The sequence below is a fragment of the Penicillium chrysogenum genome (assembly GCF_028827035.1).
Source record: "Penicillium chrysogenum strain IBT 35668 chromosome Unknown utg000005l_segment0_segment0, whole genome shotgun sequence".
Lineage (NCBI taxonomy): Eukaryota > Fungi > Ascomycota > Eurotiomycetes > Eurotiales > Aspergillaceae > Penicillium > Penicillium chrysogenum.
Window position 1 is genome coordinate 1,092,909 of NW_026622753.1, and position 22,202 is coordinate 1,115,110.

Sequence of the window (22,202 nt, forward strand, 5' to 3'; positions counted from 1 at the left end):
CGTCATATATCGACACTCATATGTATAAAACAGAAGACTAGACCTAATTAGGAAGTTTTGAAGATCTCAAGGTTTTAGCCCAATATTTCCTATTTGTTCCTAAGGTTCTGAACAGTACTTGTTTTACCTGAAGTCTTGCTTTGGGTCTAGGAGGTTTTGATATGCAAAATCGTGATAGTAGGAGTCAGAAATATACATCTATGGGATGAAGTGTCACTAGACAGATGTTGTGATACCGCAAGGATAGAAACAGGGTTATTGCAAAGAAGCAAAGGTATATAATTGTACCCTAAAGTACTGTTCATTAAAGAAACAATCATGTATCTAACGTGCCTGGACTGATGCTTTCAGATGTTTTGATCAAAGCGAAAGGCGATGATGTAGATTTGGCGGGAAAGCTCCGCCACCTCACCGCCTGCGGCAACAATGCCATCCCCACGCTCTGGTCCTTCTCAGCCTCATCACTTCTCTGCTCCCCTTCTGCCTAATCTCTCTTCCAATTTCGGCTTTTGAAGTTCCCGAGGAGGGTATCTTCTTGCTTGTTTTCCTTGACTGCCCAAACCCCGCCTTTGCAACGCCGCCCTACCCCTCCTAAGCGCCTACCCTCACTTGATCACCCGAAGATCTTTTGAGGCGTGACCTTGTGGCGCTACAACCGTCTTGAGGTAAGACCCATGATGTGTAACTCGCCGGTTACTATTGAGAGTAAAAGTGCATTACTAACTAATGGAGCAGGACCCTCGGCCTCGACCACTCACTTTCTTCCGCATCCCACTCGACTCCCCTGCAACCGCGATGTCTCTCGCGATGCCGCCGGTTCCTCACAAGGACGACCTTGATTCAACGTGAGCAGACAACGATTTATGATATGCTTTCGCACGGCGGTATGGCGTGAGCTAACTGTGGGCTAGTTGGTCGTTCCTAGAAGCAGGAATCGAGAGCGTCATGCTCAACCTTGATTCCGGTATCGATATGAAGACTGTGAGTGAAACATCGAACGAGTCACCACCTGCCAGTGATCGTGTTTGAAAATAAAAGCTGACTCGCTGTTTTTGTCTAGTACATGGGTCTCTACACGTGTGTTCAAGATTCGGCCCTACCTCTGTTCTGACGAGAACCGCGCTCACATTTCGATATTAGGGCTGTTCACAACTTTTGCACATCCCAAAAGGCCGTCACTAGCGGCCAAGGCCTACAAGGACAACGCGGGGGTTGGTTCCCTTCCCTTCATGCCGCACCCTCGGCTTCTCGATTCGAGCTGACCTGGAACCAAGCCCATTTGCTCGGCGAGGAACTTTACAAATTGCTCGGCGAATACCTCTCCTGCCATCTGAGTAAGGTTTTCAAACAATCACAGAGCCACACCGAGGAAGGCCTGCTTGGCTTCTACATCCGCGAATGGTACCGCTACACGACCGCCGCCAAGTACGTGAACCACCTTTTCCGCTACCTCAATCGTCACTGGGTTAAGCGTGAGATCGACGAGGGTAAGAAAAATGTCTACGACGTTTACACCCTGCACTTGGTCAAATGGAAAGGGGACTTTTTCGAAAAAGTCCATGAGAAGGTCATGGACGCTGTTCTGAACCTGATCGAGAAGCAACGGAATGGCGAAACCATCGAACAGTCACAAATCAAATCTATTGTGGACTCCTTCGTGTCACTGGGTCTGGATGAAAACGATAGCTCCAAGTCAACACTGGATGTCTATCGGCAGTACTTCCAGCTGCCGTTCATTCGTGCCACCAAAACCTATTACGAAAATGAGTCACGGCAGTTCGTGGCCGAAAATAGCGTGGTGGAGTATATGAAGAAGGCGGAAGCTCGTCTGGAGGAGGAGAAGCTCCGGGTCGGTTTGTATTTGCACCCAGACGTCACCAAGACCTTGACCGATACCTGTCTATCTGTTCTTGTCACCGCCCACTCGACTTTGCTTCGCGACGAGTTCCAAGTATTGCTGGATAACGAACGCCAGGAGGATCTTGCTCGTATGTATCGCCTCTTGTCACGGATCAAGGACGGCTTGGACCCTCTGCGCACGACCTTTGAAAACCACGTGAGACGGGCCGGTCTGGCTGCTGTCGAAAAGGTTGCTTCGGAGGGCGAGACACTCGAACCCAAGTTGTACGTCGACGCTCTATTGCAAGTTCACACTCGCTACCAAAGCTTGGTCGATGAGGCCTTCAATGGCGAGGCCGAGTTCGTGCGTTCTCTTGATAACGCCTGCCGAGAGTTTGTCAACCGAAACCGCATCTGCAAGACGAGCTCTTCTAAGTCTCCTGAACTTCTGGCAAAGTACACCGACTCACTACTCAAGAAAGGATCCAAGTCAGCTGAAGAGTCGGAGCTTGAAGAGATGCTGGTGCAAATTATGACAGTCTTCAAGTACATCGAAGACAAAGACGTCTTCCAGAAGTTCTATTCCAAGAACCTGGCCAAACGTCTGGTTCATGTGAGCTCTGTTTCGGATGATGCTGAAACAAGTATGATCAGCAAGCTGAAGGAGGCGTGTGGTTTCGAATACACCAACAAGCTGCAACGCATGTTCCAGGACATGCAAATCTCCAAGGATCTTAATAACAACTATAAGGTCTGGCAGGACAAAGTGCTGGATGATGATGACCGAAAGAGAATGACCGACGCCCACTTCCAGATACTGGGAACTGGCTTCTGGCCCCTCAACGCTCCGACCACACCGTTCCTTGCCCCACCCGAGATCGTCAGGACCGCTGAGCTGTTCCAGAAATTTTACTTTGATAAGCACAACGGCCGCAAGTTGACATGGCTGTGGCAACTTTGCAAGGGCGAAATCAAGGCTAACTATGTCAAAAACACCAAAGTGCCCTACACCTTTCAGGTGTCGACCTACCAGATGGGCATTCTTCTCCTTTTCAACGAAGCTGACACCTTGACCTACGGGGAGATCGAAAAGGCCACTACCCTGGCTACCGAAATCCTCGATCCCAACCTTAGCATCCTGCTCAAGGCAAAGGTCCTCATCGCCAGCCCCGAGGGCGCTAAGCCCGAGCCCTCTACCTCTTTCACATTGAACTACAACTTCAAAAGTAAGAAGGTCAAAGTCAACCTCAATATTCAGATCAAGTCTGAGCAAAAGGTCGAGGCCGACGACACGCATAAAACGATAGAAGAGGACAGGAAGCTTCTGCTCCAGGTAGGTCTCCTAGCTAATCATCAACCCACACAAAGTCCATTTGTCCTAACCTTGTTGTAGTCCGCCATTGTTCGAATCATGAAGTCACGCAAGAAGATGAAGCACGTCCAGCTTGTCCAGGAGGTTATTCAGCAGGTCAAGTCCCGCTTCCCGCCTAAAATCCCCGATATCAAGAAGAACATTGAAGCCCTCATGGAGAAGGACTATATTGAGCGCATGGACGGCGATGAAATCTCGTACATTGCCTAAATCAATTTAAACCCCTCCCCTCTCTCCCTCCCTCCAATATTGCACAACCGACTTGCTTCTATTTCCTTTTTCTTGTTGCTCTCTGCTTTTGCTACTGTCTCTTTCTGGCCAGTGACTTCCTATATCCCTTTCTTATCCTTCTATGCCATCGATGATGGAAAAGCAAGGCAAAGGGGAATGGGACCCCTGCTGGTCCAGAATAGGACAATGGGTAGCTAGCGGATGGAATCAGGCTGATAGGAGCAGGAATTTCTTCTCATTGTTTCGGCGATTTATTTTATGTTTCTTCATAGCGCTGAGACGACAAACAAATGATGACCTGTTTTCTTTGCTCTTTGCTCTCTGGCTCTTTTCTTCTCTGGAAATACTAAATTATAATAAATTGATGATTCTGTTCTGCTCCCAATGATAGAGATCTGGCCTCGTAGAAAGACATAGCAGTATACAAAGGTTTAGTCGGATTGTCGTGTCAACACTAATATTTTAGGGCCTGCGATTAAAGGTATAATTCTTGTAGCCCTATGAGAAACAAGACAACACAAGACAGACATAAAAATGACGCTGAAAATTGAACGATTTCACTCCAACCTTTCATTCAGTGGATCGATGTGCGTAGTCTAGACAGACCCAGTGTATATGTATGTATAATCAACATGAGAACCATGCTAGAATAGATATGCTATGCAAAACTAGAGACAACAAGACAGAAGAAAGTCCGTGAAGTGCTGAATCACCCTAGATGCGAAAAATGCAAATCAAACCCCACTCCCAAATTAGTTCGTACCAGACGAGACTTTGTTCTGGGCTGGATGCACCTCCTCTTTGACAGGGGGTACCGGCACCAAGTCCTCAGTATGTACCTCTGCACTGTTCGAAGGCGTGGCTTCCTTTTGAGTCTGAGAACCACTTTCCTCAGTCTTCAAACTCAACCCCAGGCCTTCACTTGGTGTGAGAGCCACAGAGGAGAACCCATCTGCATCAACGGTCTCCCGTCCAGCAGTCTTTCCATCCTGGATAGGATCCTGGGTGTGTTTGTGCTCCGCATCATCCGCATAAGCCGGGAACCCCTGCGACAGAGGAGACTTGGGGAAAGGGGCTTCGACAGAATCGGATGTCGAGACATCATCGCGACGCTGGAACTCGCCGCTGTTGCGTTTGAGCAGGATATTACTCCACCTCTTTCTTCGGCTGGCGCTGCGACTAAGACCACCCTCGGAGTTATCGTTGCCTTCGCTATGATGCTGGATGGAACGGCGGCGGCCGCGGTCTACCTCGGCGGTTTCGGTAACGACCGACAAGACCGGGGTAGATGGCGAAGTCAACTCGGCGTTGGGAGTAGCACTCGGATTTGGGGATGTGACGCGCTTCTCCTGCCATTCGCGGCGCTTTTCGCTCGCCCACGTGCTCCACGAGCTGAGGTAGGAGCCGGCTTTTTGGCTGGCTACGCTCACGGAGGCCTGGGCTTGTGTCATGTCGACGGATGGCCTTTGCCGGCCCGCGAACCAGGAGCCATCGGTGGAATCCTGGGACGAAGGGGTTGGTGACGTTGGTGTTTCTTTGTCGATGGAGGTGCGTTGCGACTGGGACGCGGATCTCTCTTCGGCGCGTTTGCGCTGCGCTTCGCGCATTGTCTCGAGATCGGACCAGAAGCTGTTGAATGCTGCGCTCACTTTCTTTTGTCCGGTTGCGAAGTGGCGGTTCAGGGCCTCGCGGCCTTCGCGGACACGCTCATCAAGGTGCAGGTCTGCTACCTGTTGCGAGAGTCGCCTCTGGATATCTTCCATCGTCAGGCCGCCGGCGCTTGGATGGCGTGGCTCAGTGATGGAAAATAGGAGCGCATCCGATGTGAGACGCGAAAACAGGGCGTAATTAGATGTGTTTTTCCACTGGGCCAGGAAGTCCGTATTGAAGTCGATGGCAGGGTCACCTTCAATGTTGAGGTTTTGCAGCTGGGTTCTGCTGAGATGCCCCGACTCTCCGACATCGCTTGGGTAGAGCTCCTCGTGGTATTTCATGGACGATAATAATGCCAGCAAGTATTCTTCGAACTGTAGCCGAATGAATTCTTCCGAGCCCATAAATCCAAGTGTCTTGGGTTGTGAAGGATGTTCCTCGTCCCAAGTGTCATTCACAATTTGTGCGAGCAGGTCAATCCAGCGCCTATCGGCCGCAGAAAGGACGAGGGCAGTGCGTAGGGAAGGAGAATTTATGACGATACTATCTTCGTCAAGGTTAATTAGGATATCACTGTACCGGTCCTTTTGCTGGAGAAGTAGCGAGTTTGTTGAGCCAACCACGTATGATTTCGTGCCATCATCTGCCAGCAGATCCAGCAGTTGGAGAGGTGTATAGGGCCCAAACATGCTTCCCTTTCCGAAGATTTGCAATGGAAGCCCCATGTATGCCAATAAAGAACTTCTGTCACTCGTCTTGAGAGACGTTGGCTTCTCAACAGTTTGAGAATAGGTGTCAAAGGCAGGATCCGCGCAGTCCTGCAAGCTATTGATGAGGCCGGGTATTAAAGATATAAGCGAGAATTGAATCATGCACAGGCGTTCGCAGCGCGTCCCGAAGAAAAGCATCTTAGGCTGCAACAGTAGTGCCTTGAAAAGGACCAAAGTCTGAAATTTGAACTCGTGAATCATCTCCCGAAGCGAAAGGCCTTCGTAAATTAGCACATTGTCACACATATCGGAACGGATGATGTCCTTACCCAAGTTCTGATCTTTTGGGCCATCATTCAGTAGAGCAATCACCAGGCCCTCACGAAATTTCTGGATCCATGTCAGTATCCCCTTCTATACATCGCCGCAGCTAGTACATACCTTCAAGATATCAACATCCGTGAAGTCACTATTAAGAAGAGCGCTCAATCAGCCACTTGTCCTCGTTCTGAGCCGGACTTATCCAGATCCCATGCCAGCGCATCGGAGAAACGAATAGTCTGCCAGAGCAAATATATTCCACATACCGTTGCGCAAACCAAGCCGAAGTCACTACGGAGAGCTTCTCGCGCAATTGGCCTACTCGCTGCGGAGTATCTGTCACAACCACAACGGCCTTTTGTACCGTTGACCGGGTCACATCGGCCGGGCGGTTGATAAGCAGACTCGAATCGATCTGGCGGGAGCAGGCGATACCGAAGAGGGAGGTTGCGGGTGTGGTGGAGGTTTCCTTTCGACAGAGGGTGAAGTATGAGAATTCCTCGGTCGACCTGAAATCCGACGGGTTAGTTGGTCTGGCGCAAGTCGGCTCTCGTCGCGGAATTGCGCCGGAGGAGACTAAGAATGGGAGGGAAAGAAATGCTTGTTGGGGACAGGGTTTTCGTACAGATGTGCTCCGTCAGATAGGGCCATGAAAGGGAGCAGAGACCAGTCATTCTCGGTTGCTGGGTCGGTTCCTTCGTCGGCAATGCAATGTTCAATCTCGGGGCCGCTGCCGGCGTATGTCTCAGTTAGCCAGGTCCCACTATGGGCCCCTCTTTGTCTTCATTTGATTTACGAGCCTGGGGCCCTTGAGTGTCTTGTGGCTCACCGTGCATGGTGGAAATCTATGACCAAGACAATCGGGTCTTGTTTATGCTGGACAGCCATTGCGCCGAACCTTGCAACAGGAGATCCGGTTCGGCTGTGAGAAATGCAATCAGAATGCTGAGAATGAATAGTTTGAATGAATGGCTTGCAATATGTAGAAAAGAGGTGCTTCTCCTCCAAAACCTTGATGTAGGTTTCCCATGAGAGTATGATCGTCGCAAACAGGGGAACATCGCTGATACGGTTATCGTAGCGGGCGGTGAACGGTAGCCCCGCCAATATCGGAGGGCATCAACATCAATGTCTCCTGCGCTAACTGGGGAGAAAGAAACAAACAATAGATACTGGAGGAGAAGTAGCTTAGATTGCGTAGATATTTCAAAGGATTAAAGGTTATGAGGTGCTCCATCGCTGAACTAAATCAGATGCCCCGTATGGTTTCTCCTAATCACCAACCAATTCTTGACGACGCCGAAAGAGCTATGGACAATGATTTCCAGGAAGACAAAAAAAGACAAAAGTAGGAAATGAAAATAAGATAAGATAAAAAACACGAGTGAACACGCCAGCTTCGTAGCACCTTGAACAGAAATAGGGCCAGACGTCAAATTTTGAGACTGGAATTCAATGGCAGAAGAGCGTTCGTTTCTTGGGGAATTTCGCTTCAAACCATTATGCGAATGCCTGTCCAGTAGCGTTGCCCTGTACTGCGCCCTGTACCAAGGCTTCACCAGCCTCATTGCCTTGTTCAATGTTATGGAAGTCGAGAATTTCCGAGTACCTGTAGTGGTGAAGAATTAGTTAAAAGAATCGTGGCGGGGTAACAAATCAAGCACGTACATCATGATCTTCCAAGTATCTACGGGCAGATCGGCATCATTGAACGACCAATCGAACTTCTCTTGTGAGACAGGCTCGTCGGTCGGGTCATGGTAGGGCGCCAGGTACTCATGCGCTAATGCTTCGGAAGCTTGAATGCGTTGCTTTGGGTTGAAAACCAGCATCCGCTCGAGCAGATCAACCGCTAAAAGAGACAGGTTAGCGGGTGTAGGACCTTGACAGTCGGCTCAAATATCACGTACCATCGGCATCGGCGTTCTTGAATTTATTCGCGAGGGGTTGGCGCTCGCGCTTTGGTAGTGACTTGACGAATCGGAGGGTCTGAACCATCGTATATTAGCGTGTTTTCGTCTTTCGCCAAAGAATTACTCACGTTCTCGCTACAGATGGTCTGGATCACATCATCTGGGGGAGTCCCAAGTAGCTCCGTAATGATCGAAAACTGGTTGACATGGTCCTTTCCGGGGAACAGCGGCTTTCCTTCCAACATCTCGGCGAAGATACAGCCCGCACTCCAGATGTCTACCTCGACATCATACTTTTGCCAGGTGAGCATGATCTCGGGCGCGCGGTAGTATCGTGTTGAGACATATCCGGTCATTTGGGGGTCCTGGATGCGGGCAAGACCAAAGTCGCAGATTTTCAGATCGCAGTTCTCGTTAATCAGAATGTTACTGGGTTTCAGATCCCGGTGGACCACACCGGCGGAGTGAACATATTTCAAACCACGCTATCAAAAGGTCAGATTCTGGCGCTTCGGGTATTATTCCCGTGGAAATCTTACCAGAATCTGGTATAAGAAGTACTGAATGAACTGCTTTTCAAGAGGTCGCGAAGTAAGAAGTCGGTGGAGGTCAGTTCCCAGAAGTTCGGTGACGAAGTAGCTGTGGTCATTAGTATACGCTATCCAACCCCGCCTTGTAGATAAGGGGGAACATACATATCTTCCAAAGGCGAAATGAAAATGTCACTCAAGCTGATAATCTGCGGGAGTATCAGCACATAAGCCTAGTCCAATTATTTGACGGAGTACAGACGTTCTCGTGACGGAGATGCTTGAGCAGCTTCAGCTCCCGGTAGGTTCGCTTGGACAGAACGGGGGTACTGAAGGGTTTCATGATCTTTTTAACTGCGACTGGCTGTGCGGTCAATTGGTCTTTGGCAGAACTGTTGTATTGGCCCGATTAGTATGTACTTGGGTTTGGGAATATCTTGTGCGACATAGAATGCAACATACCAGACCAGTCCGAAGGCACCCATTCCCACCGGCTGCAGTTCCGTATACCTAGATATCAAGTTAGCACCCACATTCCCCTGAAGGCGCCTTCTAAAGCGCCCATAGTAAATATAGAGGAGTAAGGCATTGCGAACCGGCTGGTGATCTCAAAGGTGGTGCCGAAAATCTGGGCACGTACGAATTCCGCCATGATGGAAGGTGGGGGGGAATGCAGGATAAACGAGAACGAGAGAGATTCCAATAAGGATTTTGAAGATCAAATACGAAAGAGAGAAAAGATGAAGTCTTTCAAAAGAACAGAAGAAAGGGGTCGCGAAGAAAGCAGTGTTGGCAGGTGTGGGGAAGGGACTGGGTGAAAAGCGCAGAAAACAAGGCCGATGACGTTGGAGGGTTTATGTGGATGACTCAGCAAGCTCACCTGCCCAGGCAGTATATTAAAATGGTATGTACTCCGTAGATGGGAGCAAGTTGTTTTATTTATATTTTCCAGAATATCTAATGATTTAATTCATTCATCCATCCTCCAAGCACCATACAATATTAACATCATATTCCATGCCCGTTGATTGTGTGAACTTCCAAGGTTGGCCGCTCCACAACCCACGCGGCCCAGACCCCGGTCTTATCCCGGAAGAGGTTTCCCTCGAACAGCATTGCTCTTTGATATTGTCGATATGGACTGTAGAACTTATATCTACAGATTGATTCGATAAGGTTTAACTACTATACATAATTAATTCTTTAAATCTGCGCTTAACTCGCTTTGTGAGCCAGTGTAGGAAGAGTTCTTGGGCCTCTATTTAGAATCTTGGCAGGTCAGAGTACAACCCCTCACCTTCAATCTCCTTAAAGCAGACATGATAAACATGATAAACATTGAGATTTATCAAGTCTACATTTATACAAGCTCTACCATAGCTTCCTCTCTGATGCTCTTATAGGTCCGGTAGACTTTCCCGATGACATTACTGTACAAGAAGGCCTGCTCCCCTGGAGGTCTAGAACTAGAGCACATCCCTCCAGTATATAAAATGTCCCTCCTTCGGATTAGGCCAGTTCTGATATTTCATGATGTGGTTTTGTTAGCTTAACGCCATCTCCCAAATCCCCACTACATCGTACATCCTATATCAATGACCCAGGATCTGCACCCAACCGTAATGACCATGTATAATACAACCCGGGAGGAAATTGAACCAAGACCTTGGCTTGGATATATTGGTTTCAACGGGGTTACTTGGATCCTGTCACTGTCTGATGTGTGAATTTGGCGGCTGAGACATGTGAAACAATGCCTGCCACGCTATTGCGGAAATGCAACTGCAGATACGCAACAAAGACATACAACAAAGATCTTTGAATGGTGTGATAAGGGTTGGACAGGAATGCAGCTCATTTTAAACTCTCGAGATACCTTTCGGGGTTTCGTATTCCCAGAGCGTATCTGCACGTTCATATACATGGAATTCCTGAAAATATGTATATGTAATGACACTCCGGGGCCTGCGATTACCCCTACTTCAAACTACCTATATATCAATAAAATCAAGACCAATAAGCCCTTTACTGGGTCTTGAGTCTTGCCCCTGGTACGAAGTACATCTATTCACAAGGCTGAATTGACTTTGCTATAAGGGGAGAGGGTCAGTGCCCTTCACCGCATATCCGAGAGAAGTGGATGATCCCGGAAAGCAACACCAGTTCATCTAAGCAAATCAACACCTAGGTAGCATATATAAACATGATTCATATATTATGGAATATAATGGGGAGTACCCAGGTGTAGTAAAGTACACACGTACAACTGTAGATGTCAGATTCAGATACACACCGAGAGCACAACCCCGCCCTGCCTGAGGCGCCCCAATTTTGCGTCACTCTCCACTTTAAAGCTCCAGAAGTGGATTGAAAGAGTATGAAACGGAGTACAGAACTCCTGATCAGAGATTTGGATCAAAGATTTGCAGTGAGTCTATAGTCTATATATCTTTAAATATAAATAAGAAGATCGAACTTCCAAGCAATTGATATATTTTAATATATTTTGATATATTTCTGATAAAAATGCATGATCGCACAGACGGTCATCTGGTGGCGCCCCGTTAAATTAGAACCCCCGGGGCTGTTTTCTGTCGCTTAACGTGCTCTAACTCCGTATAGGAGTATTAGTATTAAAATTGATGGTTATATCGTCCGGGCTAAAATTAAAAAGGGAATTTAATACTAGATCATACATACCTTACAGAAATCTGACAGCAGTGCCCCAAATTGCCCCCGTTCTACCTATACGGTATATAGCTAGTTAGCTAATGGATAGAAGGTAAATGTACAAATATAATAACCAGATAACAACTATAATAAGCTCAAAATGCAAAATAGGAATGACCTACATATGTACGTATATATAACAAAAAGAAGGGAAAAAGAAAAAAAAAAAAAAAGAAAAGAAAATAACATTAATTACCAAATGTAAGCTTCGTACATGTTTCTTACATTTCTTACCCTTTCTCCCCCAAAGTCATCTCCACTCCCCCAGCATGACGATGGTCGCACTGACTCTGATTCTTTAACCTCTTGACACTTTGATTATCACTCTACTCTTACTCTTTATTCCTCTTTGAAGCTCGACATCTCATCCGAACTCACCCCCTGATACTCCGCATTTACCCATCTCCCGCCCTCCCCCGTCCGAACCGCTATACCCGAACTCAACGCTCTCCTTCCTCGTCGCAACTCCTTCAACCTCAACCTTTCGCCTTGACATCTTCTCCGACCTTGATCCCACTGAAATCGGTTCCGATATCGCTCGTCCTAATTTCTACACTTGATCCCTGGTTGCGCTGATCCTTCCCCGTGCGTGGCGCTTGGCAGTCTTCGCAAGCGAAGGCTCCGGCCGTCTTCACCGGCACATTTTGCTCCTGCGCGTGGTTGATGAATCTTATCCCTGCTGGTCTGGGTCACTAAAGATTCCACAATGGGGATGTGTTTCAGCTCTGAGTCCGCAGGGGACGCGGAACAGAAGAAGCGAAGCCAACAGATCGATCGCAAGCTAGAAGAAGATTCTAGGCGGCTACGGAGAGAATGCAAGATCCTTCTTTTGGGTATGTATCCTGCTGTTCGCTTGGAGGGGAGACGATGGTTGGCTGACTTCGAACTCACGTAGGATCTGGAGAAAGCGGCAAATCAACGATCGTAAAACAGATGAAGATCATCCACCAAAATGGTTACACCATGGAAGAACTTCAACTGTATCGATTGACCGTTTACAAGAATCTTCTGGATTGCGCAAAGGCCCTTATCGGAGCATATCATTACCTTCAACTCGAACCGTCCAGCCAGAAGGTACAGGACTACATCTCATTTCTGGAAGAGTACAACGTGGACCCGGATCCCACCACTCCGCTCGATTCGAAAATCGGGGATGCCATTACATATCTCTGGAACGACCCATGTACATCAACAGTTTTGGAACATCAGAATGAATTTTATCTGATGGACTCGGCACCATAGTAAGTTCCATCCTTTCCCCTGACCCAAGGCCAAGGCCAAGGCAAGTCTTAACCCGCGACCAGTTTCTTCGAGGAAGCGAAACGAATAACGGCCCCCGATTACGTCCCGGATGTTTCAGATGTGCTCAGAGCGAGAACGAAAACCACCGGTATCTATGAGACACGCTTCACAATGGGCCAATTGAGCATACAGTACGTCAAAACAGTCTTCGACACTCACGATTTGGAATATCTCTAACCAGCCACAGCATGTTTGATGTGGGCGGCCAGCGCAGTGAGAGAAAGAAGTGGATCCATTGCTTCGAAAATGTGACGTCCATTATCTTTTGCGTTGCGCTTAGTGAGTATGATCAAGTACTCCTGGAAGAAAGCAATCAGGTATGAGCTCTCGAGACACCGGGTATGCTAATACCGGAGCTGACAAACCTTGCAGAATCGTATGATGGAGAGTTTGGTTCTCTTCGACTCCGTGGTCAACTCTCGGTGGTTCATGCGGACAAGTATCATCCTTTTCCTGAACAAAGTTGATTTGTTCCGCTTGAAACTGCCTCGATCACCGCTGAGCAACTACTTCCCCGATTACTCGGGCGGCAACGACGTGCACCGTGCTGCGAAGTACCTGCTCTGGCGATTCAACCAGGTGAATCGAGCACACTTGAACCTGTACCCACAGTGAGTTTACATGATCCTAACATTGCCACTTCCCACGCACCGTGATTTTTGACTTTTTCCCCCTCCCTTTTAGTCTCACCCAAGCGACTGATACCTCGAATATCCGGTTGGTCTTCGCAGCAGTCAAAGAGACTATCCTGCAGAACGCCTTGAAAGACTCGGGTATTCTGTAGCTGCTGAAATATACCCCGAGGACCCAGACACACCAATGTCCTCATGTGCGCTTACGCACTTTCCCTCTCAATCTAACCACGACCAAACACCGTCTCTTTTCTCAACGTCGCTCCCGGTGTTCCTTTGATTCCCCTATTTAGGAGACTGCCTGAACAGTTTTCCAACGACCACTCATACCATACCCTTTTCCTCTTCTTTTCTTCTTTTCTTTTGCTTTTGACCAGCTGCAGGCGTTGATGGCGCCTTTATGGCTTTCTCGGCTGATTTTTCCAGGCGCTGGCTCTGGTCTGGGGGTATCCCATTTGGTACTTAATGTGGTTTTCCTCTATTAAACTATGGGTCTATGTTCCATAAAGGTGTCAGTAGCATGTTCGGGCAGTCAACTATGCTACTGTTTCTGTTTCATGTGCCTTGTCTTGATTAAGTCCCGGAAATGAGCGTATGACCCGACAATACCACCGGGCAAGAACCCCGGTAGCGGGAACTGAATACTTTCCGGACTTCCCAATTTTCATGTACTCGATAATGCTCATGGGTACGCTCCAGGCCAACGGGCCTTTCCCTTGGTTGCCTTCACTATATGTTATATCTTTTCTTTGCCTTGTCTCGAGGTCTGTTTCCAGTTCCTCATGCATACCATGGTGGTTTTCCTATTTCCAACATTGCCATGTCCTGCTCTGATATCTACATGTACCCCCGCTAATTCCTCTCTGTTTGTCTTGTGTGTCTCGTCTTCTTTCTCCCATTACAACTCACTGCTAACCGCGATTCCAAGCGCTTCCACGTCTGATGCTTTTTGATTTCTTTGGCTTTTGTTCTTTGTTACCAGGTTGTGATCCAGCGTTCTTGTTTCGACATCCCGAGGACTCTTATCTATCTTTCTGCATAGACCGATACCGGGATTGCTGAGCATGGGCCCTGTGTCAGATCGCAATTCTCCGGAGCCCTTGCCGGGTTGAACGGAGTCGGTATTGGGACGTGGCCCGGGCTTATTTATGTATAGCTGAGCCTCGATATATCGATTCTTCCATTCGAGACTGCTTTTATTTCTTCTTTTTGCTCAAGTAAATTGCCCAAGGAAAAGAAACCCAAATGCCTGGTGCCGTTCTTTACAGATGTGAGCGGTAGGACAAGGAACATATTGAAAGCACAACTCCTTAGAAGTACAACATATCAAGATCGACATGTATATTCTATGCTACCTTCTGTCCGCTTGCATTATGCAGTTCGGGGCGGTAGTTGAGGATCCGACGGATGCAAAAGCACTTTCTCATGTCTCTCTGAATCTCGTCAAATTCTTATATCCAATTGGACATGACAAGTTCCTTGGGGTACAGTGGGGCGTCTTCAATATTGGGCTAGAGCTTTGTACCTACCTAGGCACATCTACCTCATATACCTCCAATTTCTGCGGGTTCTTCCAGACTAACACTCCAAGGATACTTTGTGGATAGACGGAGTAGTATCCAACCTGCGCAGGGCCTAGGCAGAATACGTAGCCTAATTCTACTTCTTTTAAGTTCTTTTCCAGCCTCAACGGGATGAATATCCATTTTAGATCTCAGTGGCACTGTCGTGATTACGTGAGTTGAAGATAGCATAAATACAGGGCAAAAACCCGTCATAAGTTAGTTTTTCTATCTCAATAACTAATTGATTCATACTTCTTCCTGTTTTACATTTCTACATTGTCAATTTTTATCATTCTTCCTTCCTATTTTTTCCCTATAACCTCTCATAATCTTCGACTGGTCCCGTGTATGTTCAAACAAATTGTATAAAAATATATCGACAGTCAGAGGACTTTCTCGGTGTTATACACTTTTTTTCTTCTGTAATACTCCGCAATCTCCTATCCTTAACGATGAAGGAAAATGCTACTACCGCAGTCAAGGTTCTCTATCATATTGTCGTGGACGAGCTCTACACGTGTTACTTCTTTATGAAGGACAACGCAGATGCATACCTTCCGCCAATTGCAATATTCACAACAGCTTCCCTACTCCACAGAGGTGCGAGCTCAGAGGTGATATTGCCATCCTTGACATGTATGGTCTTCGAATATGATTGTAAGGATCCGTACTGATATTAATAGTTGCCTTTGTGTATGCTTGCCTATATGGTTTTAATTCCGACGTTGCGAACAACATTGGAGGTGGCATGGAGGATATTATAAACAAGCCGTATCGCCCTCTTGCGTCTAAAGCAACCACGCTGGCCGCCACAAAAGCACGATACGTTATCTCGACCGTGGTATATCTTGCATACACCTACATATTAAATATTCACAAGTGGTCAGTACTCTGGATATTCACGGTCTTATGCGCCTGTTTCCTTCGGACCTCGAGATTTGGGCCTACAAAAGATCTTTCAATGGTTCTTGGGACCATCGCAGAATTAATGGCTTCATGGAAAATTGGAGGCTCATCTCCCGAGGTTGGATGGAGCTGGGTAAAGAAGATTATTTGGTGGGTTTTCACTGTGGCAGTCCAGGATTATCGTGATGTTCCGGGTGATCTAGCTAGTGGCCGCCGCACGATCCGATTCTACTCGGGGACATTCCAGGTTCGTATGACCACAAGCCCACTCTATACGTTACTTGGTAACAAAAAGATCCTTTTATATATAACCCGCATCTATAATATCATCGGTCTACTGGTGTGCCAGGTAAGTTCTCGACCCTGGCGTGGAAGATGCACACTAATCCTACACTACAGTATATTCTCATTACCGATTGTGTCTTAGGATTCCGCCATGATAAGTTAACTGTGTACATGTCTATGATTTTGACATTTGTGACGATGATAGTTGTCTTTCGGTTGGCATTATTGAGGTCTATTGAAAGCGACAAAGCCACATACAGATTATATATGTTATTGTACAACCTTCAGCTGACTGCTGCATGTGTCTCCTTAAGAAGTTAAGTGGTTCATTTTCGGGCATGTTAATATGTATTACCCCTTCAAGAGGGCGGAAACAGCGCATCTCATGTACGATGTACTGACACTATATCATCTTCTTTTGCACCCACTTCATCAATACAAAAAAGGTACCAAATCCTTGGACTGATTGTCTTCGTAAGACTGCCGAATGGAAGGTTTAGCTCAGCACAAATCTCTTCAATCGGATTCAGGTCGGCGAGTGCGGTGGTAAGTACACTAGCCTGGCCCCTTTCCAAGTTATATTTGCTCATATCCTCTCAGAGCGAGGAACGGATGCATTATCCGTCATGAGAACTGACTTAAGCCCGGGATATATGCCACAGTGTTGCAAAAGTTCCTCAAAGAAACCCTGAAAGAGTAAGGAATCTGTCGAGCCTTGGACACAATAGAGCCATCATGAGAGGGAGTATCTGGTGCCGTTGATTGCGATATAACTTCGACTCCTGGACAGGTGTCGTACCAAGGGGAGATCGGCTCGTCCTTCTGAGCCGTTTCCTCTTATCACGTCCAGTTTTGTCGACGTAGACGAGATAGTATGAGTAGAACACTGAGGTGAGGTGACAGTAATCATCTTGCAAATCTGAGTTTCGCTCTTTCGCTTTTTGTTGTCTTAGACCACACTTTGCGACGGGAGACCTCGCTAATTGTGGACTTCATGATAGATGTCGAATTCATCTAGAGAGGAAAGCCCCGTCTTATAAAGGTATAAATCCGGCTTTTCGAGTTGATAATCACACAGGGCTTCTAGCCTGATCGGCGTGATGCTTCGTGGCCGTCTAGCTTCGATGGAAAGAGCTTTAACACTACCAGATAGCCGTAGGTTATACCGGATACTGGTGATTGCACGTTTGCTGAAGCCAGCAGCTTCAGCCATTTGGAAGGTAGTCAGTTTGCTACTGCACAACGTATTCACTACCGAGCTGAGTTGAATAGAGCATTTAAGCACAATAACCTTATATCTATACTAGTGGGTTCTAATATATCGATAATAGAATTGTTAAATTCGTATATAACCCAACCCACCTTAGGAATGTGCTCAAGGGTCGCGGCATACTAAAGTCGCGTTTCAACTTTAACTTCATATACCGTTAGGAAACTCTAAAAGCAGACACTTTTTGAAAACGTAGAGGCGATACGACAATAAAGCGGTTGTCAACCTTTACCTAGGTAGCAAGTCGCTTTCGTGACCCAACATTTGTGTAGTCAAACAAGCAGTCAACATTGAGTGATGCCCAGAGACAACTAGACCTTTCGGGAAGTCGAAGTCGCTACGTAGCTTAGCGTGCTCGAGGTCAGTAGAGTCTTGCCACAGTCAATGCGGCTTTTGCGGCAATGGTTGCGAGGGTAATGGGGTTGAAGAGGGCTGGGGAGTCTTAGAGTGGATTTCGGTGTAACACTAACCGTCCATGTCCGTGCTAGTCGAGTTATATAGACAATTATTATCACTAAAGTAGACATCACTATGGGCGCGGGGCCAAACAGCTTCAGACATGCAGCCCCGAGTAACTTTGTAGCTGGTCGTGTCGTCACCATCAAACTACATGTAGATAGTTGTCGCCGGCCCTGGCCTGCAATGTCTGTCGTCTTATGAGATACCGATCCGAACAGAGACCTTGAGGATTATGAAAACATACTAGTATACTCGGTCCGAGACTTGTATAAGCTTTCACCATCCACAGGCTGAAAAGCCAGATATCGCATGGTGCGGGATTATGTTTCAGCTCTGTGGAAATTTAAGACCCAACTGCATAGCCGAAGCTGAGTTGTATAGCAAGTAGTAAATAGTATGCTTCATGTGATGTATACTATGTTCCATACATCCCTTTCTGGCAACTGGGGTCGAAATCATGTACCTGCCCCACTATACCTAGGTATGTAAGGGTCATGTGACATATATATCATGTGCGCTGGCGTTCCTACCATACTCAAAACGGTATAGTTGCCTCGTCTTCCGCCCGAGTGGAGACTCATGGCGCGAGCGCGAGCCTCAAACCTCGGAAGCGTTCCTAAATATGGATCTACCTACGGAGTACATAAGTGGCTATTGATATATTTACTACACACGGTAACGGCTCCATCTAGTGGACGCTAATCATGATTCTGCTCCGCTGTATAGCAATCAACATCTGCAACACATCCAATAGCCTGCGGATTAGGACTGGCGTCAGATTGCCAACTGCTTCAGGAGCCCCAGGGTACCTAGCGACGAGACATCCCGCCAATCGTATTCCTAGCACATAGGCGCTGTATGTACCAACATACGACTCCAAAGTGGAAAAAGCAGTGCCCAAAAAGATATCGTACATATTATCCTCTAGGGTATGAGTGTCCAGTACAACCGAGATCAGAAGCCCAATCACTTCGATTATAGCCAGTAAAACTACTCAAACTAGCGCTCATATGCAGCAATACCCCAGCCTTGCTTTACCGTGGAAAATCGACTGCGGATGTGATTAGCCAAACCCCCCAACGCTACCTAGCTAGGTACATACTGGGCTGATTAGAAAAGCTTCCCAGCTCCTGAACAAGATTGCGCCGTGTTTTCAAATACCTGATAGAGCTAAATGCTGAAGGGCTTGTAGCCCAAGATTATGCCATTTAGCGATGACATTATAGAGACAATATAGGATTGCCTTGCAGATTCCCGAAGTCTGCGACAGAAAGAAGTGAAGACTTCGGCCTGAATCTAACGATGAGTGACACATGAAAATTTGCTATATAATATAGATCAATTATCAAGAACCAACGGTTGGCATTCATCTTCCTCTAAGCTGACATGGGCGCCACAGGTTATGAAACAACGCTAGCCATCCGACATGAACTCAGGTTTTCGAGCACTATTTGCCTATGAGTTACCGCGCGCGCAAGATAGTTTCAGCCCATTTCTTTTTTTTGGGCATTCACATGAGGCCGTTGACTGGATTGAATACCGTCCTCCTGTCTATTTAAACAGCTTTTGACTTCCAGTTCATCGTTCATAACCATCCTCATCTTTCAGAACACAAACATTCCAAATCCCACATACCAAATCAAGACTCAGCCCTTCATCAAAATGCCAATCAAAGTTGTCATTCTTGTCTACCAGGGCGATCCACTCGACTACACCAAGTTTCGCCATACGGCTTTGCACTTGGCCTTTCCGAACGGGTCTACATGTTCGATGCACATAGTAGGCTCGCCTGGGTATTACACATTCGAGCAGATGGACAATTACAAGCCGGAAGAAAGTCGAAGGCTTGTCAGACAAATTTCAGTGGCGGAACTGCAAGATTGGGTCACCGAAGTCTCTGTCAAAGGCCTTGTTTCAAGAACCCCAATCAAGAACACGGAATTGGATTGGAATTGCCAGAATTGGGTCGGTGATGCGCTTACCAGGATGGTGGGCAGTGGCTACTTGAGTGCAGCTCAGCGAGCATCAGCTGTTAATGTGATGACCGATGTGTGCTTGGAGGCAAAGGATGAGTAGCCGTGGACGAATCATGTCGTTGGTGAGTGATTGATGACATTTCAAAAGACAAAACATTCATTGCTAACATGGAAGTTATAGCATCTCCGATCTATACAAACGACGTTAGTGCCTGCTGTGAAGGGTGGATGGGGCGAATTTTCAGTTGTATCTTATATTTGAAGAGCTTGAATATTCGAGAGTAAAGTGATGATTCTTGGTATGGACTGTTTTCTTCATCCTAAGCATAGCGAAGTTTAGATGTATACCACCCGCAGCGTAACCAATTACCTAGTGACGTAACATACGAGCTAAGAAAGTCATGCCTATGTATTCTCGCTCAAATTTGGGTGGAAGAATACGGGCCAGATATTCTGGCCAGTCAAACATCGGTCTCAGATGCCGAAGAGCTTGACAATATTCCCAATGCGCTGGATACCAGCCAGCATATTCCCAGTCAATAATAGCTGTGACTCGGCCACCTTCAACAAGAATATTCCGCGGTGCAAGATCAGAATGCGTGAATACAATCTCATGGTCATCCATGAGCGCAAACTTGGCATAATGTCGTAGCAAGTCTGGTGCTAACCCGACCATATCCCCTAGGATAAATTCGTTGAATTCCTGCTCGGTATCAAATGGACCTCCCTCAAGTGACGCAATATTTCCTATGATAGCTTTGCCGCGATCAATGGCCCCGATATAATGGCCTTTCAGTTCGCGAAGTTGGTTCACGTAGGAGTGTAGCTCGTCGGCAATAGAGAGCTTTTGACTGGAGTCCAAAGTATCCCATGCTTCATCAAGTCGCTTGCCAGGTATGTAGTCCATGACGAGAGCGACAGGTTTGCCGTCTTCGTAGCGGATATCATGAAGTTTAGGTACAGGGATGGTTGTGTTTTCTGCAATGAAACGGAGTGTTGGCCCTTCCTGGGGGCGGAGATGGCCCGACTTCACAACGAGTTTGTCGCCGAGTCGGACAACTGTGCGATCGGACAACGAATGGAGGACCGTCCCGTCTGGGTCCTTGGTTGGTTCTTCGACTTTCTTTGGTTCTTCGACTTTCGTTGGTTCTTCGACCTTTGTCGGTTCTTCGTGCTTCACTGCTTCTTGGTCCTTCATTTGTTCTTGGACCTTCGTTGCTTCTCCGTCACTCGTTGTCATGTTGAAGGGTAGGTTATTGCGTCTTCCGTTGCGTATCAAGAATTCGTAGGGGTTGGCAAAAGTAAAATTGGCCGGAAATGTGGCAGCTTCAACAAGTGAAGAGGAAACTGAACGTGGTGGAACTTCCAAGGGTAAACACACCGTTCCAAGGTTGTCCAGCGGTTAGACTTCAACTTTGATTGGCTACCTGACGAAGGTTTACTCACGTGATTGACTCTCGCCTGGAATTGCCTGATTGCCGTTTTAAGCTTGAGATTGATAACCCTGGTGAACTCGATCCTCCATACATATATACCTTACGGAAGGCTTGTGTTATATAGTATAGTTGAAAGCTGTGGGCTGTACAGGGCAGCGGGCGGTCAAGCGGCCGCTGGCCGTCCAAAGTTACGGGTGGAAAGGCGGCCGTTTCTGGCGCCAGAGGCTGTCATTTTCGGCGTCGATTTCACAGGCCCCTATATTCTAGATGTAATATTTTCGCTTAGCATAGATGGTAGTCGTGAGAAGCTCTTATGCTTGGATAGCCAGACTGTAGCTCCTATGGATTGATATCTAGTTCGGAGGGATAAAAGGGTAGAAGAAGCAGCTCTACAGCTCTACAGCTCGACAGATCTACAGATCTACAAGGAATGAGAGAATATACGATATATCTCCCATAAACCTTCCAACACCCCCTCTTTGGAACCAAATCCAATCCCCATGCAAACAAAAACACCCCCATCTCACCACACAGCCACCCACATCACAGCAACAACCTCGACCACTGATCTTCCTGATAGTAGAGTCTCCAAGGTGCGGGCTAGAACCTCCCACAAGCCTATACCATCGTGTAATGCAGGCAGGCACTGGGGCCTCGGCGCACGGTACACGTTTCATGCAATGCGTCTGTGCGTTGGCGTTCGCGGGGTATCTAGGTTTGTAGGAATTGAGCAGAACAGCAATGAGAAATGAGTAGTAGATGTATATATGGGCTGAATGGTTACCTAGGTAGTAGATGGTAGCTAACTAGTTAGTGGATGGTTTCGGGAGAGATAGCTGGTGTGGGGCCAATCAACCAAAGCCGGAAGAGCTGGGCTTCTGTGGGATTTTATAGATTGGCTTTGGAGTGTACGGAGTACGGGGGTCTTTTAATGCAAGAGAAATAGGAATGGCATGATGTGACTTAAATAGTCACATGTACATAGCTTGGACCATCCTATGTATGTATATCTGTATAGTAGAATTAGTAGAATCAAGGATATTAGAATAGATGACGTATTTCTATATGCAGT

General features: G+C 47.2%; 7 protein-coding genes across 7 annotated transcripts; 4 read left to right on the forward strand and 3 right to left on the reverse strand.

Annotated features, from left to right (window-relative positions):
* Positions 1-726: 726 nt before the first annotated feature.
* Positions 727-3,421, forward strand: culA (cullin culA; the record flags this gene model as incomplete). The annotated part of the gene is made up of 5 exons (XM_056714563.1): positions 727-845; positions 912-981; positions 1,061-1,077; positions 1,141-3,172; positions 3,233-3,421. 5 exons carry the CDS (start codon positions 727-729, stop codon positions 3,419-3,421), a joined length of 2,427 nt encoding a protein of 808 aa, XP_056562185.1.
* Positions 3,422-4,194: 773 nt separating this feature from the next.
* On the reverse strand, positions 4,195-7,014 carry N7489_008814 (uncharacterized protein; the record flags this gene model as incomplete). Its single annotated transcript, XM_056714564.1, has 5 exons — positions 4,195-6,195; positions 6,247-6,274; positions 6,393-6,635; positions 6,752-6,856; positions 6,956-7,014. The coding sequence occupies 5 exons, from the start codon at positions 7,012-7,014 to the stop codon at positions 4,195-4,197; spliced, it is 2,436 nt and encodes an 811-aa protein (XP_056562186.1).
* Positions 7,015-7,626: 612 nt separating this feature from the next.
* sakA (mitogen-activated protein kinase HOG1) lies at positions 7,627-9,221 on the reverse strand (the record flags this gene model as incomplete). The annotated part of the gene is made up of 9 exons (XM_056714565.1): positions 7,627-7,735; positions 7,795-7,978; positions 8,037-8,115; positions 8,168-8,524; positions 8,579-8,678; positions 8,735-8,778; positions 8,832-8,961; positions 9,032-9,079; positions 9,166-9,221. The coding sequence occupies 9 exons, from the start codon at positions 9,219-9,221 to the stop codon at positions 7,627-7,629; spliced, it is 1,107 nt and encodes a 368-aa protein (XP_056562187.1).
* Positions 9,222-12,005: 2,784 nt separating this feature from the next.
* On the forward strand, positions 12,006-13,385 carry gpaB (guanine nucleotide-binding protein subunit alpha gpaB; the record flags this gene model as incomplete). The annotated part of the gene is made up of 6 exons (XM_056714566.1): positions 12,006-12,132; positions 12,195-12,540; positions 12,604-12,732; positions 12,789-12,918; positions 12,974-13,212; positions 13,286-13,385. The coding sequence occupies 6 exons, from the start codon at positions 12,006-12,008 to the stop codon at positions 13,383-13,385; spliced, it is 1,071 nt and encodes a 356-aa protein (XP_056562188.1).
* A 1,865-nt stretch (positions 13,386-15,250) lies between these two features.
* On the forward strand, positions 15,251-16,152 carry N7489_008817 (uncharacterized protein; the record flags this gene model as incomplete). Its single annotated transcript, XM_056714567.1, has 3 exons — positions 15,251-15,398; positions 15,482-15,951; positions 16,132-16,152. The coding sequence occupies 3 exons, from the start codon at positions 15,251-15,253 to the stop codon at positions 16,150-16,152; spliced, it is 639 nt and encodes a 212-aa protein (XP_056562189.1).
* Positions 16,153-19,380: 3,228 nt separating this feature from the next.
* Positions 19,381-19,794, forward strand: N7489_008818 (uncharacterized protein; the record flags this gene model as incomplete). The annotated part of the gene is made up of 1 exon (XM_056714568.1): positions 19,381-19,794. One exon carries the CDS (start codon positions 19,381-19,383, stop codon positions 19,792-19,794), a length of 414 nt encoding a protein of 137 aa, XP_056562190.1.
* Positions 19,795-20,064: 270 nt separating this feature from the next.
* On the reverse strand, positions 20,065-20,934 carry N7489_008819 (aminoglycoside phosphotransferase family protein; the record flags this gene model as incomplete). The annotated part of the gene is made up of 1 exon (XM_056714569.1): positions 20,065-20,934. One exon carries the CDS (start codon positions 20,932-20,934, stop codon positions 20,065-20,067), a length of 870 nt encoding a protein of 289 aa, XP_056562191.1.
* Between the last annotated feature and the right edge of the window lie 1,268 nt (positions 20,935-22,202).